General features: G+C 42.2%; 1 protein-coding gene across 1 annotated transcript in view; it reads right to left on the minus strand.

Moving 5' to 3' along the window:
• LOC139380523 (solute carrier family 4 member 3) overlaps positions 1-16,053 on the minus strand; it is a 92,828-nt gene that overhangs the window by 13,591 nt on the left and 63,184 nt on the right. The window contains exons 7-19 of the mRNA XM_071123256.1: positions 14,398-14,540; positions 11,927-12,107; positions 11,666-11,801; positions 10,047-10,154; positions 7,714-7,894; positions 5,805-5,913; positions 4,200-4,384; positions 3,780-4,008; positions 3,451-3,666; positions 2,916-3,064; positions 2,433-2,627; positions 2,150-2,353; positions 1,823-1,912 (exon numbers count right to left, since the gene is read on the minus strand). Of these exons, the coding sequence (XP_070979357.1) occupies positions 1,823-1,912; positions 2,150-2,353; positions 2,433-2,627; positions 2,916-3,064; positions 3,451-3,666; positions 3,780-4,008; positions 4,200-4,384; positions 5,805-5,913; positions 7,714-7,894; positions 10,047-10,154; positions 11,666-11,801; positions 11,927-12,107; positions 14,398-14,540 (2,126 nt within the window). The remainder of the gene's footprint in view (positions 1-1,822; positions 1,913-2,149; positions 2,354-2,432; positions 2,628-2,915; positions 3,065-3,450; positions 3,667-3,779; positions 4,009-4,199; positions 4,385-5,804; positions 5,914-7,713; positions 7,895-10,046; positions 10,155-11,665; positions 11,802-11,926; positions 12,108-14,397; positions 14,541-16,053) is intronic.

Here is a 16,053-nt window from a genome sequence, read left to right on the forward strand (position 1 = left end):
ATGTGACTTGTTTCAGGAAACTAGGCGTTTGTCGCGCGTCACTACTTCACAGGTGAGCCATTTGAACGTAAACTTTTTGGGGAGCAGAAATGCCTTCTGGAACATGCAAACTTTCATGTGCCTTAATAACAAACTTGTAAGCCATCTGTAAATTATGAGCCTAGATGGTTTAGCCAGGGAAAAAGTCAGCAACCTTCCCGCTGGCCATGATTGGCTGAGATAATGAGTGGGCTGGACATCATGAGAATTGATTTCGGATTGGTCTACCAAGTAGCACGCTTCTGTCTATAACACGAGCTGGTCAGTATGTGTAGGTAATCCTTTCTAACCCTGCTTTTTTGAAAGATATCACGTAGTAGAACTGCATAAGTGTTGCTCTCCACTTTCTGTCTGTAGGATCAAGTTTTGAAATCAGTGGAATTAGTGGAATCAGTGGAACTATGACAGCTAAGGAGACAGAGAAAATTCTGACGTTTGATTGCATATATGCAGACGGAGTCGAAAAGAGAACACACTGGTGTATAAAAAACCTGCCTACGGATTACATCTTCAAACTAAGGGCAACCATGGCATTCGTGACAGAGATGGTGAAGCGTCCATCCATGTATATGGTAAGATAGTCTAGGTAGCTACATTTTCAGATAATTTAGATTTTCAGATTTTCTCATTTTGTCAGAAAGTCATTTTCATTTCAAGTTAAAGTCTATGTTAGCCAGCCAGCTAACGTTACATGTTTAATCTGTGTATATTATTCATATCTAAGAGCCATTTGCATTGCTAGTTATAGCCTAATGTTAGCTAGATAACATTGATCCTGGTTGATTAGCTACCTGCAGATTCATGCAGGGTAGTAACGTTATGAGATGGGATTATGGTTCATTGTTTAGCTAGCAGGCTAAATGTCTAAACAAAATACTCCAGTATGCAAGTAAACATTTAAATAGAATGTTCATGATGTCACTGTGACAACTGTCGATAGACATAGCTGGTAAATTCGCTCTGGCTATCTACTCCGATTTCAGAGTACTCTCGTCTGAGTGTGCTAGAGTGCAGAATAACAGACAAATTTACGAACGCTCAACACACGATGAATATGGCCGGTGTCAGTAAACGTTGGCAAATTAAATTGTTACCAGCAGCACAGTTGCAGTCACCAATGCTCTGGATAACATAAAAACAACCTAACCATCTCTGCTAGGGCGAGTAAAATGGTCAGAGTGAGCTGTTTACTCATTTGTGTCTGGAAGTAGCTAGCAAGCTAGCCAACATAAGCCAGTCAGCTTGGGTGCTTGACTGCTGTTGTTAGGGCAGAACGCTCTAATCAACCCTGCACCTCGGCCAGAGTGTCCAAAGTGCGCTCTAAATGCTCCAAGAGCAAAACGCTCTGAATTTACAAATAGACCATCTGACAGCACTATGAATTTACGAACGCCCAGAGCACACTCTGCACTCCAGATTAAATTTACGAACAGACCCGGAGTATAAACCAGCCTTCAGTCTTGAAATCTTTGGTTGTTTAGTACATGGCCTCACATAGATGGGTTGGGCTAAAGCTTAAAAGGGTGTGAATGATGCCGAATGGGTGTAGACAAAGAAGAGCTCTCCAGTATGTGTACCAAAACATTCAAGGGCCATTTTATCAACTTTCAAAGCAGAATTACTTTTCCATTGTTCCTCAAATGCAGTGTATGCTATACCATTTTCTAGTCTCTACTTTTATCCAATGTAAAAAACACAATTTCAAATTTTGCAACATAAGACCGAATCAGGCCGGTCAGTCACATATACGGATGTAGGTGTTGGCAATGGCAGTTATGGTTACCTGGGTGTACGTGTCGGGGATGGAGTAACTCAACAGTACAGAGAAGAGGATGGAGATGGGGATGCCAAAGTCTCCGATGACTCTTCTGGCCTGGGGGGATCACATGATAAAACAGAACACTCTCCAGATCATAGGGTCACTAGTATAGATTATACTGTATACGGTAGGTGTAAAATAGGAAGCCTATATTCATACTGCATTTTGTGATAACATTGTTATTGTTATTAGTAAGGGAGAAACACTTGGACCAAAACCTATACGTTGGATTGAAATGAGCCCAGAGAAAACAAATGAGGGGTTTCTGAGAAAATGGCTGCCATAGGTTACCTTCCCGCCCAGGAAGCGACTATTGCGCAATTTCCTGAGGAAGAAGGCCACAAAGAAGGTGCCAAGCATAAGGACGAGAGACAGCAAGGCTGTGTTGGGTTGGTTTAGGACCGGGCCCCCGGGGTCTGTGGGGTTGATGAAGTCCATACCGGGCAGGCTGAGAGCAGGCGGGTAGCTTCTCATCAAAGGATGCTCCTGGAATACCTGGAAGATGGAAAAAGGCTAAATACCACATCTGATGTATCAAACTGTCCTCATGTAAAACATTACCCATTAGTTTTACCTTGATGAGCTTCGAGAAGGTCTCATAGATGAAGATGAGCGAGATGAGGAAGGCGAAGATCTCCTGGGTGAAGGGTGAGATGTATTTGACCAAGAAGCTGCCCTCGGCCGCTACTATCAACAGCACTATGAAGACGAGCCAGAAGCCAATCCACACCCTGCCAGTCAAGTACTCAAAGCCCTGGGCCTGGCAGAACTGAGGGTGGAAGAGGGAGGGAGAGACGGAGAGATAGGGAGGAAGGGAGGGAGGAAGGGAGAAAGAGAGGCAGAAAGGGAGTGAGAATGGAAGAGTGAAATAGATATTTAATAGGCTCCGAACCGGGGCAAATGGGGTTTCAAATGGGCTGTGCAACATGAAGTAGCCTATTAGATACACATATCTAACGCTCTTAAGACCTCTTTTTAAAATGCTTTTAATTATCATGATTTTTGGATGATTCCTGTCCACCATCGCCCTGCTGTAAATGTGTTTATTTTCAGGCACCTTGTAGAAGGCCTCCTCAAACACCAGCAGTGGTCCTGAGAATCCGATGATGAGCAGGGGCTGTCCGGCCAACAGCGAGAACAGCACCCCCAGGGTCGCCGTGGAGATGATAAGCTCAGAGACTCCCATCATGCCCTCTGTTTTCTCTCCTGTTTAATTGGAAAGGTGGAAGGATATTGACTGAGCTGTAGTTTTTAAACTTCCTTTATGTATCTTCTCATTCAGTAACAGCTACTTTTGAGTTAATGAGAACACTATTGAATATTGTACAATATTAGTGAACTAATCAGTATCTAAAACCTACAGTGACATGTAGAGGTACAAGTAAATTGTGAAAAACTGCTAGCTATGTTGTCGCAAACGTTTTTGGCAATGGGGTGTTATATTAAGCTAGCTGGTTATTTAGTTAGCTAGCACTTTATGGAGTACACATCCTCTTAGGACAGCTAGCAAACATTTCATTCATCTGAAACGTCGGTGAATCACATTCTTGAGGTAGAAGGAAAACAAATATGTGCCGGCAAAGCTCTCTTACCCAACAGTCCTCCGAAGGTGATAGTGGGCGAGAGGGCTGCGAAGTAGATGAAGATGATGGCGGCAATGCACTGTGAGTCCAAGGCGTCCTTGATGTCACTGGCGTAGCGTGGGTAGCGTCGCCTGATGTCATGGATGAGGCCCCCGAATGGGATGCCTGACCGCTTCATGGGGTCCACCTCTTGGTCCTCCTCTTCCTGCTCGTCCTGGCTCACCTCTGCAGTGCAGTGAAACAGACAGACATCCAGTAAGCCTGTGTTTTTCAATCTACTCCTGGGGAACTCCAAAGGGCTGCAAACAAAATAAAGAAATAAATACAATTATGATCACCTTTGGTCTCCTGGTCTGTCCCGGGGGTGGCATGGGTCATGCCCTTCTTAATGTTCTCTCTCTCCTTCCTCTTGCGCAGCATCTGCTTCTGGAAGGAGGCTACCGTCTTTAGCAGGTCCTTGCCCTCCACGTCCGACGGGGGGATAACGATGCTGCAGTCCAGGAACTCATTGATGCCGTTCAGCAGGTCCTGCCGGTCATCCGCGAAGTAAGCCACCTCGTGGAAGTTCTGGGGATGTTTTGAAGAGATGAGTAATGGTCTATAAGATCTCACTGATCCAGACTATACCTCTATTTTTTTCCCAAGACTTTTAATCTGTCTGGGAAACCAGACCTAAATGTTTGTACTATTTGTACCATTTACAGCTGAGAGGAATTATGGGAAAAGTTGTGTGCCATGTTTTTTTTCAGGTCAGCTACCTTGTCAGACATCAGGGTGGAGAAGGAGCGTCCGATCTCGTGATAGTCCATGTTGGACTGAGCGGGGCCGAGCAGGGCAAAGAGGAAACGGACTGGCACCGGCACCTCCAGGACCGACTCCAGCAGCACCGCCTCACTCAGCCTGATGAAGGCCATGGCCGGCTGCTCCAAGAACTCCACACACCCTGAGGAATGACACGCAGTTAAGGATCTTTGGAAACAATGCTAATGCTAATAGGTAAGGGGTAATTGGTGAGGGCTAAGGGAGGCAAGCTAGGCTAATATTTCAGCCAATGGGTGTTTCCAGGGCAAGCCATTTTGCCTGAGAAATTGCACCACACATCTGCTACTACTGTCAGTGGAGAGATGAGTTGTGCCAATTAGAAATTAAATCAATGCTAACAATTGGTACACACCGCCCTAAGGCTGACATGTGAACGGACAGAGCCAATACTTACACAGGCAAATATAGCCGTGAAAATAAATGTACAGTACATCCAAATGCATTTCACACACACATACAGTACCCGGAAAACGTTTGGACACACCTATTCATTCAAGGGTTTTTCAAATTTTTACAACTATTTTCTACATTGTAGAATAGTAGTGAAGACCTCAAAAGTAACCAAAAAAAGTGTTAAACAAATCAAAATATGTTATATTTGAGATTCTTCAAAGTAGCCACCCTTTGCCTTGATGACAGCTTTGCACACTTTTGGCATTCTCTCAACCAGCTTCACATGGAATGCTTTTCCAACAGTCTTGAAGGAGTTCCCACATATGCTGAGCACTTGTTGACTGCTTTTCCTCCCACTAAGAGCAAACCAGATGGCGTATCTCTGCAGAATGCTTTAGTAGCCATGCTGGTTAAGTGTGCCTTGAATTCTAAATAAATCACTGACACTGTCAACAGCAAAGCACCCCCACACCATCACACCTCCTCCTCCATGCTTCACAGTGGAAACCACACATGCGGAGATGTCCGTTCACCTACTCTGCATTTTTGGTTGGAACCAAAAAACTCACATTTGGACATCTGACCAAAGGACAGACTTCCACCGATCCAATATCCATTGCTCATGTTTCTTGGCCCAAGCAAGTCTCTTCTTATTATTAGTGTCCTTTAGTAGTGGTTTCTTTGCAGCAATTTTACCATGAAGGCCTGATTCACGCAGTCTCCTCTGAACAGTTGATGTTGAGATGTGTCTGTTACTTGAACTCTGTGAAACATTTATTTGGGCAGCAATCTGAGGTGCAGTTGACTCTAATGAATTTTTCCTCTGCAGCATAGGTAACTCTGGGTCTTCCTTTTCTGCGGCGGTCCTCATGAGAGCCAGTTTCATCATAGCGCTTGATGGATTTTGCGACTGCACTTGAAGAAACTTTTAAAGTTCTTGACATTTTCCGGATTGACTGACCTTCATGTATAAAATATATTTTGCTTAGATTATAATTTTTTTTTAGTTACTACATGATTCTATATCTGTTCTTTAATTGTTTTGCTGTCTTCACTATTATTCCACAATATATAAAATAGTAAAAAGTAATGAAAAACACTCATGTCCAAACCTTTGACTGGTACTGTATATTACTCCTTGGGCTTACCCACTAAGACCACGGTTGCTTCGGCGTCCTTGGGAATCTTGGCTAAGAGTTTTGTGTGTTTGGTAACCTGATGGTCGTGAGCCGTCGGCAGGGGGGGGTGATGTGATTTCTGAAGTCACAAACCAGAAAAATGTTAACAGGTGAAGCGTAAACATAAGGATGTATTTCATGCTAAGCCTGTGTAAGGCCTGTGCTAAACAAAAGCTTTGCCAGACGGTCACAGAACATCCACAGGCTCACTCCTTGGCATTAGTTAATCCAAACCCTACATTTGTAAATTTTACAGACTGTTATGAACTTCGAACAGTCGTACAGTGTCTATCTAGCATTCATCTGCAGACACAAATCAACACAACGTCAGTGACAAAAGTACGAAATGGTAAAATCACTTTCAAATATTTTAATATGACTGGAGTTTTAGATTTTTATGAGCTGTTTTAAATTTGCCAAAGTTTCAAGCCACGGGGAACATTAAAGTTTCACAGTTAATGCATCAAGAAGTTTTAACAAGGAGCACCTGTAAGCTGACTAAGAACATCATTCATCTCATGTGGGTGGAGTGGCTAATGGAAGTATTTTTTTGTCTCCGATTCCAAGCAATATCTGGGGTTTTCTGTTTCCCACTGTGGCTGCATTACTGAACTCGACGCATATCTCAGATTTGTTTTTACACTCTAATATACACTGAGCGTGCACAACATTAGGAACACCTTCCTAATTTTGAGTTGCACCCCTTTTGCCCTCAGAACAGACTCAATTTATCAGAGCATGGACTCTATAGGGTGTCCAAAGCACTCCACAGGGATGCTGGCCTATGTTGACTCCACAGTTGTGGCAAGTTGGCTGGATTTCCTTTGGGTGTTGGACCATGTTTTATACACAATGGAAACTGCTGAGTGTGAAAAACCACACATACACAATCCGTGTCTCAAGCATTAAAAATCCTTCTTTAACCTGTCTCCTCCCCTTCATCTACACGGATTGAAGTGGATTTAACAAATTATATGAAAAAGGGATTATAGATTTCACCTGGATTCACCTGGTCAGTCTATGTCATGGAAATAGCAGGTGTTCCTAATGTTTCGTACACTCAGTGTGTGTGATATACAGTACTATACAATGGAGAGAAAAAATTGAATATGACATACAGTAATGTATTTCCATTTCAAGGTGGAATTTGAGCAATATCTCTGTGCCTCAGAACGTGAAATCATCTACTCAGACCATTCTTCGTTTGTTTTCAAAGGAATTGGACAAGGCCATTGAGCCAAGAAAAGGTGTATTATGTCCATCTGAATAAATATTCAGGCTTGTAACTGAGACACAAAGACGCAGACACAAATATCCAAAAGGCTAACAGTATCGGACCAATAGCTTTAAAGGCCCAGCGCACTCAAAACGTGTGATTTTCCTCTGTTTTATATATACTGTACTTCCACACTATGAGGTTGTAATAATAATGTGAAATTTTGAAAGTTATGATAATATCCTTTTAGTGTAAGAGCTGAAACGACCACCTGGAATTTCAGCCTGTTTTGGTGGGATGGAGTTTTAGCCCGCCTGGTAACATCACCAGGCAGTAAATTAGTTAATAGACTAATAAGAGAATTCCAAACCTCTCTGCAAATAACAGCTGGTTGTTTTCCATTTTCCACTCCCCACTCATACCACTCCCAGACAGTCCTAGAGAAATGTTGCTTGAACAATGGCTTTTTGAAAATTGTAATTTAAAAAAAATCACAGTAAGATACTTAATTTTTTACCCAGAAATCATTTGATATTGAGATTAAAAAAACGGTTGTATTGGGCCTTTAAACATACATCTCCAGTCCAGCCTATAGATGTGCACAAGACTAAACAAAAAAAGCAACACTTTGCCCACGCCCCTCATAAATAAGCTCACAAACACCTCTTTGTCATGGTCTGGTGCTTTGTTGTCATGGTGGTGGTGGTGGACCGCTGCATGGTCTTCGGCCACAAGGGGCAACGCAGTGTTGGGAACGTGGTTGTGATTGCGGTGGAAGCTGCCTTGAAGGCTGTTACTAGAGTGGTTGCGATGGAAGAGGCCCTCCTTTTCGTCGTTGGGGTGGCTGGAAGCAGGAGACACAGGTGGTTGTATTACAGTCGGGAGTTGCCATGCAATAAGACTGGAACTTCATGAAGGTTGTTATACAATATAAAGTGATTATTATGCACTGCGATGTTAAAATGTATTGCGTCCATTCAAGAAGTGGATGATAGTTAATGGAGTCAGTATAAAAAGAAACAAATCCTCCATATCCTCTACATACCGTCCAACGACTCTTATTAAGGATATGTTATGAAGACTCTTATTAAGGACATGTTATGAAGACTCTTATTAATGATATGTTATAAAGACTCTTATTAAGGATATGTTATGAAGGCTCTTATTAAGGATATATTATGAAGACTCTTATTAAGGATATGTTATAAAGACTCTTATTAAGGATATGTTATAAAGACTCTTATTAAGGATATGTTATAAAGACTCGTATTAAGGATATGTTATAAAGACTCGTATTAAGGATATGTTATAAAGACTCGTATTAAGGATATGTTATAAAGACTTGTATTAAGGATATGTTATAAAGACTCGTATTAAGGATATGTTATAAAGACGTATCAAGGATATGTTATAAAGACTCAAGGATATGTTATAAAGACTCAAGGATATGCTATAAAGACTCAAGGATATGTTATAAAGACTCAAGGATATGTTATAAAGACTCTTTAAAAAATTGACTCAACCTATTCAAGTGGGTGACGCACTGGTGGTTTTCTATGTATTCCTTGGAACACACTGGATTGTATTAGGTGTGCTCCTCTAAAACAAGACAGCAATGTGTGTGTGTGTGCTTGCGTGTGTGTGACCAGGCCCCTCACAGCACACAGACAGTTTGATCACACTCACACTCCGGTCCAGAGGTGACATCACCTCCATCATTAGGTCCGTTTGGTCTTGTTACCCGTCTCCCGAGTTGGACACAATAGTTCAACAAAACAAAAGAACAAGGTGTGCCACCACACCGAATTGTGCTCAAGCAGCACCCAGAGAATCTTTAAACCGGAATGAGTAAGCGATGAGCTAAATTCTACAGCCACCTTGATGCATTTCTTTCCACATCATAAATTCCTATCTTGGACTGGCTCAGCCAATTCGAAGGCTTTTCCCATGGAAAGCAGCTGGTGACATGGTGGAAAATGTTGCTGAAAGGTTGCAACTGACGGGGTGTGTGCAACGAGGCCTGGTGGCGGAGTGTTGATGACCGTCTGTTGTGTGTGTGTGTGTGAGAGAGAGTGAGAGAGAGAGAGAGAGAGAGAGAGAGAGAGAGAGAGAGAGAGAGAGAGAGAGAGATAGTTTAATATAATCAACCAAATGTGTTTGTCTGTGTGTAAGTGTATGTGTGTGTGTGTGTGTGTGTGTGTGTGTGTGTGTGTGTGTGTGTGTGTGTGTGTGTGTGTGTGTGTGTGTGTGTGTGTGTGTGTGTGTGTGTGTGTGTGTGTGTGTGTGTGTGTGTGTGTGTGTGTGTGTGTGTGTGTGTGTGCGTGCGTGCGTGCGTGTGTGTGTGTGTGTTTGTGTGGTGCACTTATAGTGAATCTGTCTAAATGGTTGACAATGGTTCAATCTGGCCCAGAGTTTGCTCTATGGTTGGTGACAGACTGCCAGGTGACTTGTCACTGACCCCTGGTGTAACATGGCTTACAGGGAGGTTGGCACTTGGCACCATAAGAGACAGACTAGGCAGGTTCCAGTTCTGGTATGAAGCCACAACCCATGTTTTGACAACAATGCCTGGGATAAATATAACTGCAAGTACATTTGTCCTCAAGCTTCACTTTTTTCTTGTTTTCCATAAGAGACAATAGTGACACTATTTTGATATTGTACTGTGTAGATGGTGTGTAGATGGTGACCTGTACCAATTTAAACATCAAACAGCATAATAGCAACAGGTATAAAAGAACACACTAATATAACACAGCAATCGATCAACTTCAGACAACACAATAGGCCTAGTAGCCATTACTTCATCCCATCATCCAAAGGGCATACATACCATTTAGATAAAAATGGATGATTGCTTGAAGCAAACCCAGGAACACACCACAACATTAGTAAGAAAACCATGGCTGCTGAGTCTCTGCAAACCATTAATGTTCCACCACAGAGTACCTCAAGACACCATGCAAGGTGAATACTGTTATAGCCAAACATGGTACCATTCTGTCCTCTTCTTTACTGGAGGGCTTGTGTCGGGATCTGGGACCAAGCTGGGCCTAGGGACCAAACTGGGCCTAGGGACCAAACTGGGCCTAGGAAAACTGAATCTGAGTACAGAGACAGATAGAAGAGAGGGTTCACACACATTTGAAAAATGCTTGCTTGTGTGTGTGTTTATGCATGCGTATGTTGGAATGAGGCCACATAGGCCTGTGTCCCAACTTAAGGCGACTTCCTGGGTTGTATTCAACTATTGCAAGCTACCACATTGAAGGCAACAAAACACATAGGAAAAGTCCTCCTCTATCCTTCAGTCATGTACTCATACTGCTCATCCCTCAGCCTTAAATTCAAATTGACTGCTGACACTCATCAAGTCTTTTCTCCCTATATATGGGGTGGCAGGGTAGCCTAGTGGTTAGAGTGGTGGACTAGCAAGTTCAAACCCCCGAGCTGCAAGGTTGCAAGTTCTCTCTATACCATTTGTATTTCATATACTGTATCTTTGACTATTGGATGTTCTTATAGGCACTTTAGTCTTGCCAGTGTACCAGTTTGATCCTGCAAGTTCAAACCCCCGAGCTGACAAGGTACAAATCTGTCGTTCTGCCCCTGAACATGCAGTTAACCCACTGTTCCTAGGCCGTCATTGAAAATAAGAATTTGTTCTTAACTCACTTGCCTAGTAAAATAAAAATAAATAAGTACAATTTAAGGCTTGTTGAACTCTATCATGTGCCTCAAATACTAACCACTGTAGGTAGATAAACCAACATAAGGGCTTACCAAGAAAAACTTCAAAAGGACTAATTGGAGACTGGATAGATAAAGCAATGGAGGCTGGAGGGGGAAGTGGGTGAATGGGGCGGTTGCCGTTTGGCAAGGGTGGTGGTTGTCGATGTGTTCCTGGTTTGAGCCCAGGTAGGGGCGAGGAAAGGGATGGAAGCTATACTGTTACACTGGCAATACTAAAGTGCCTATAAGAACATCCAATAGTCAAAGGTACAGTATATGAAATACAAATGGTATAGAGAGAAATAGTCCTATAATTCCTATAATAACTACAGCCTAAAACTTCTTACCTGGGAATATTGAAGACTCATGTTAAAAGGAACCACCAGCTTTCATATGTTCTCATGTTCTGAGCAAGAAACTAAAACGTTAGCTTTCTTACATGGCACATATTGCACTTTTACCTTCTTCTCCAACATTTTGTTTTTGCATTATTTAAACCATATTGAACATGTTTCATTATTTATTTGAGGCTAAATTGATTTTATTGATGTATTATATTAAGTTAAAATAAGTGTTCATTCAGTATTGTTGTAATTGTCATTATTACAAATATATTTTTTTTCTTCAATAGGCCTATTAATCGGTATGGGCTTTTTTTTTTTGGTCCTCCAATAATCGGTACCGGTATCGGCGTTGAAAAATCATATCGGTCGACCTCTAGTACAGTGCATTATATATAAAAATATATATATATATTTAATCAATTTTAGAATAAGGTTGTAACATTGGAAAAAGTGAAGGGGTCTGAATTATTTCCGAATGCACTGTGCTATTTTATGTGTGATAGCCCTCTGAGCTAAAGCCTGGGCAGCTGACCACTCACTGGTGTTTGAGCAGCAGGGCACGGAGCACGTTGGCCCGGTCCTCCGCTCTGATCTGGTCTGAGATGATCATGGTCTCCACCACCAGGTGAGCAATACCAGGCAAGGTGGTCTGCTCCAGGTCCAAAAGGACAGCACCTTATGTGGGATGGCAGGGTGAGAGTGAATGGCACAGATTTACCTCCTATTGTAGTGGAATTTCAAAGTTTTATCAATAGTCAATTTGTGACTGTGTGTCTGTGTGTTTGTGTGTGTGGCGTCACCATGTGTGATGGTCCGGCGGAGCTCCAGCAGACTACGGAAGGAAAGCGAAGCCACGTGGGGTTTTCCCCAGCGCTCTGTCTCCTCTTCCACGTCCTCCTCAAACTTGATCCAACGGGCCGTCTCCTTCCAGCGCATTTCCTGGTTCTTATCCACTATCAGCTCATTGAGTTCCACAAACACCTATAGAGACCAAACAGACACCTAGTTATCCATGACTTCACATACAGTGCCTTGCGAAAGTATTCGGCCCCCTTGAACTTTGCGACCTTTTGCCAAATTTCAGGCTTAAAATATAAATATATATAACTGTATTTTTTTGTGAAGAATCAACAACAAGTGGGACACAATCATGAAGTGGAAAGACATTTATTGGATATTTCAAACTTTTTTAACAAATCAAAAACGGAAAAATTGGGCGTGCAAAATTATTCAGCCAACTTAAGTTAATACTTTGTACCGCCACCTTTTGCTGCGATTACAGCTGTAAGTCGCTTGGGGTATGTCTCTATCAGTTTTGCACATCGAGAGACTGAAATTTTTTCCCATTCCTCCTTGCAAAACAGCTCGAGCTTAGTGAGGTTGGATGGAGAGCATTTGTGAACAGCAGTTTTCAGTTCTTTCCACAGATTCTCGATTGGATTCAGGTCTGGACTTTGACTTGGCCATTCTAACACCTGGATATGTTTATTTTTAAACCATTCCATTGTAGATTTTGCTTTATGTTTTGGATCATTGTCTTGTTGGAAGACAAATCTCCGTCCCAGTCTCAGGTCTTTTGCAGACTCCATCAGGTTTTCTTCCAGAATGGTCCTGTATTTGGCTCCATCCATCTTCCTATCAATTTTAACCATCTTCCCTGTCCCTGCTGAAGAAAAGCAGGCCCAAACCATGATGCTGCCACCACCATGTTTGACAGTAGGGATGGTGTGTTCAGCTGTGTTGCTTTTACGCCAAACATAACGTTTTGCATTGATGCCAAAAAGTTCCATTTTGGTTTCATCTGACCAGAGCACCTTCTTCCACATGTTTGGTGTGTCTCCCAGGTGGCTTGTGGCAAACTTTAAACAACACTTTTTATGGATATCTTTAAGAAATGGCTTTCTTCTTGCCACTCTTCCATAAAGGCCAGATTTGTGCAATATACGACTGATTGTTGTCCTATGGACAGAGTCTCCCACCTCAGCTGTAGATCTCTGCAGTTCATCCAGAGTGATCATGGGCCTCTTGGCTGCATCTCTGATCAGTCTTCTCCTTGTATGAGCTTAAAGTTTAGAGGGACGGCCAGTTCTTGGTAGATTTGCAGTGGTCTGATACTCCTTCCATTTCAATATTATCGCTTGCACAGTGCTCCTTGGGATGTTTAAAGCTTGGGAAATCTTTTTGTATCCAAATCTGGCTTTAAACTTCTTCACAACAGTATCTCGGACCTGCCTGGTGTGTTCCTTGTTCTTCATGATGCTCTCTGCGCTTTTAACGGACCTCTGAGACTATCACAGTGCAGGTGCATTTATACGGAGACTTGATTACACACAGGTGGATTGTATTTATCATCATTAGTCATTTAGGTCAACATTGGATCATTCAGAGATCCTCACTGAACTTCTGGAGAGAGTTTGCTGCACTGAAAGTAAAGGGGCTGAATAATTTTGCACGCCCAATTTTTCAGTTTTTGATTTGTTAAAAAAGTTTGAAATATCCAATAAATGTCGTTCCACTTCATGATTGTGTCCCACTTGTTGTTGATTCTTCACAAAAAAATACAGTTTTATATCTTTATGTTTGAAGCCTGAAATGTGGCAAAAGGTCGCAAAGTTCAAGGGGGTCGAATACTTTCGCAAGGCACTGTATGGCTCATCTTCTCTTTTTCTTTTCTTTGTTTGTTCAAGAACTGAGAAAAAATCTATTGAATGGAAAAATGTCAAATTCAATTATATTAAAGTCTATGAAGTAAAGCAGAATGATTTCTTATTAAGTCTAAGGAAAAAGCTTTTGGTCTAATTGACATGTGTGCTTTGCACTGTCGCAGACTTATTGAAATGTTTCTACAAGGAATGTTCTTGGAGCACACAGCGAGCTAACAGAGTCGATGTTAGCTCCAACCTTCCTGGAACATTAAAGGGACCAAACAGACGGCGATCACTCCTTTGCCAGACTATGACATCATACGAATGGGACACAAGGGAGCTACTCAGATAACACTTTGATAGAAATAGTACACAAAGTTAGAAAATAAGTTGCAAAGGTCACCGATTAGATTATACAGTCTCAAAATAGATCTTCTAAGTGTTATGACTGAGGGCTTAGGCCTACAGTATGTCGTGACTTCAACTGTGAAGTGAAGTTCCCTGGCTTTAGATCTGCTAAATGTTTAGTAAGCAATTACTAGGAAGATCCTATGTTTTCAATGATTTAATATTTCCAATTAGTCAATTAATCAATTGACCAATCAACTGGTGCCGTGGAGTCTCACCTCATGGGTCTTCTTGTCAGCCGTCCTCTTCTTCTTCACGCTGGACAGTTGAGAAGAGCTGTTGGTGGTCTGGAGGAGCTGGCATCGAGATGACTTCTTCACCAGGTGACGCCTCACTCCAGGGTTGTCCTCGAATCGGTGACCTTAAAGCACAACAACAGGAGCAGTTATTAATGACACTGGGAGGTCAGCTGCAGAAAAGGTAAACTGTGCTCACTCGAAGGCGTAGTATCGTACACACTCAGGTTGTATGAGGCATTTGACATGTGTTTTTATTTGTCTGCACAACACAACCGTTGTGCAGTGTCACATTTTGTTTTTGCAAATATCACAAATGTTATGTCAAATGTGTGTGTGTACCAGGCAAAAGACTGGCTGAGTACTGTCTCTATGGGGGAGCTCTGTCTTATGACAGAGAATAATAAATCAATCTGATTATAGATGTGTATTAAAAGCGCAATAAGCAGTTGAAACAATAACAAAACGCACTCCCTGCCCCTGTTTCAGTAAAGATCTGCGGGATAGGGCTGGAGAAATGTAACCACTCTCAAATTCATGTTTTGAGGCTTTAGTGTTTATTTACATTTACTTTGCTTACAAACATTGGAGCAAAACAAGCTTATATTTTGGGTTCTGACTGGGTACTTCAATGGGTACATATCATGATGGTCGATTGCCCCTTTAAAGTTTCCATGGGAAATAAAGGGAAAATAAGGCACACAGTAGGTACATGGGGTAACAGAGGAGCTGGGCAAACAGACGGGTCGTTATGTTGGGTGGTTTTTCGCCCACCACAGACCTTTAGAGAATAAAAAAAAGCCTGATTCAATCTGAAGCTCTTCAGGCCACAAACCATATTTTATTGAATTTTGCGTAATTGATGCTGTCTACTCCTTAGGAGTGGGGCCTGGCGATGTGGGTGGAACGAGGAAGAGGACGCTCTAAGGACAAGGGTGTGTGTGTGCATGTGTGTGTGTGTGTGTGTGTGTGGGTAGATGCTAGTTACACTGCCAATCAAAGGGCTGGTTTTGCAGACACTCTGGGGAGAAGGCCTGGCCAGACCACCTCTAGACCTCAGCTGCTTTGTGTTGTGTTGTAGTCACACCCACCCCAGAGTGTGCCATAAACAAAGTCTAGGAAACAGGCTGTTTTGTTCCCTCTCTCATCCTCCATCCCTCTGACCCCAAGTTCATCCCTCCATCCTTCTATTATTTCATTCTGTGGTGTTTTTCAGGCAATACAATCATCATAACAAACGCTCTATGCTAACAGGTTTGGGAGTGCTCCCAGGAGTAACTCGGTATTGAAGTGGAAGAGACACCCTTTGGCTGGACTCGCTCTGAGCTTTGCTAACTAAGTAAAAGTTATTCTGCTGCTCGTAAAGTGCGCAGCAAATTCCCCAGTGTTGAATGAACACTGAAAGTGTGAACCCATATAGACACTGAACTGTGTTGAACTAATACACTGCTTAGTAAAGCTTTATTTGCATATTTCCCAGAGTGCCTTCCTTTTCAAGTCAATTGTAGAGTTACCACCCATGACTGAATTTGTTAGTGACAAAGACATGGTTGTTGCATTCATTAATTTTCAGTCCTATGAACTTTACAAAGTGCAATCCTAAGTGAATGTTGTCATTATATTATATTGCAATCTATT

Source organism: Oncorhynchus clarkii, chromosome 22, assembly GCF_045791955.1.
Source record: "Oncorhynchus clarkii lewisi isolate Uvic-CL-2024 chromosome 22, UVic_Ocla_1.0, whole genome shotgun sequence".
Taxonomy (NCBI): Eukaryota; Metazoa; Chordata; class Actinopteri; order Salmoniformes; family Salmonidae; genus Oncorhynchus; species Oncorhynchus clarkii.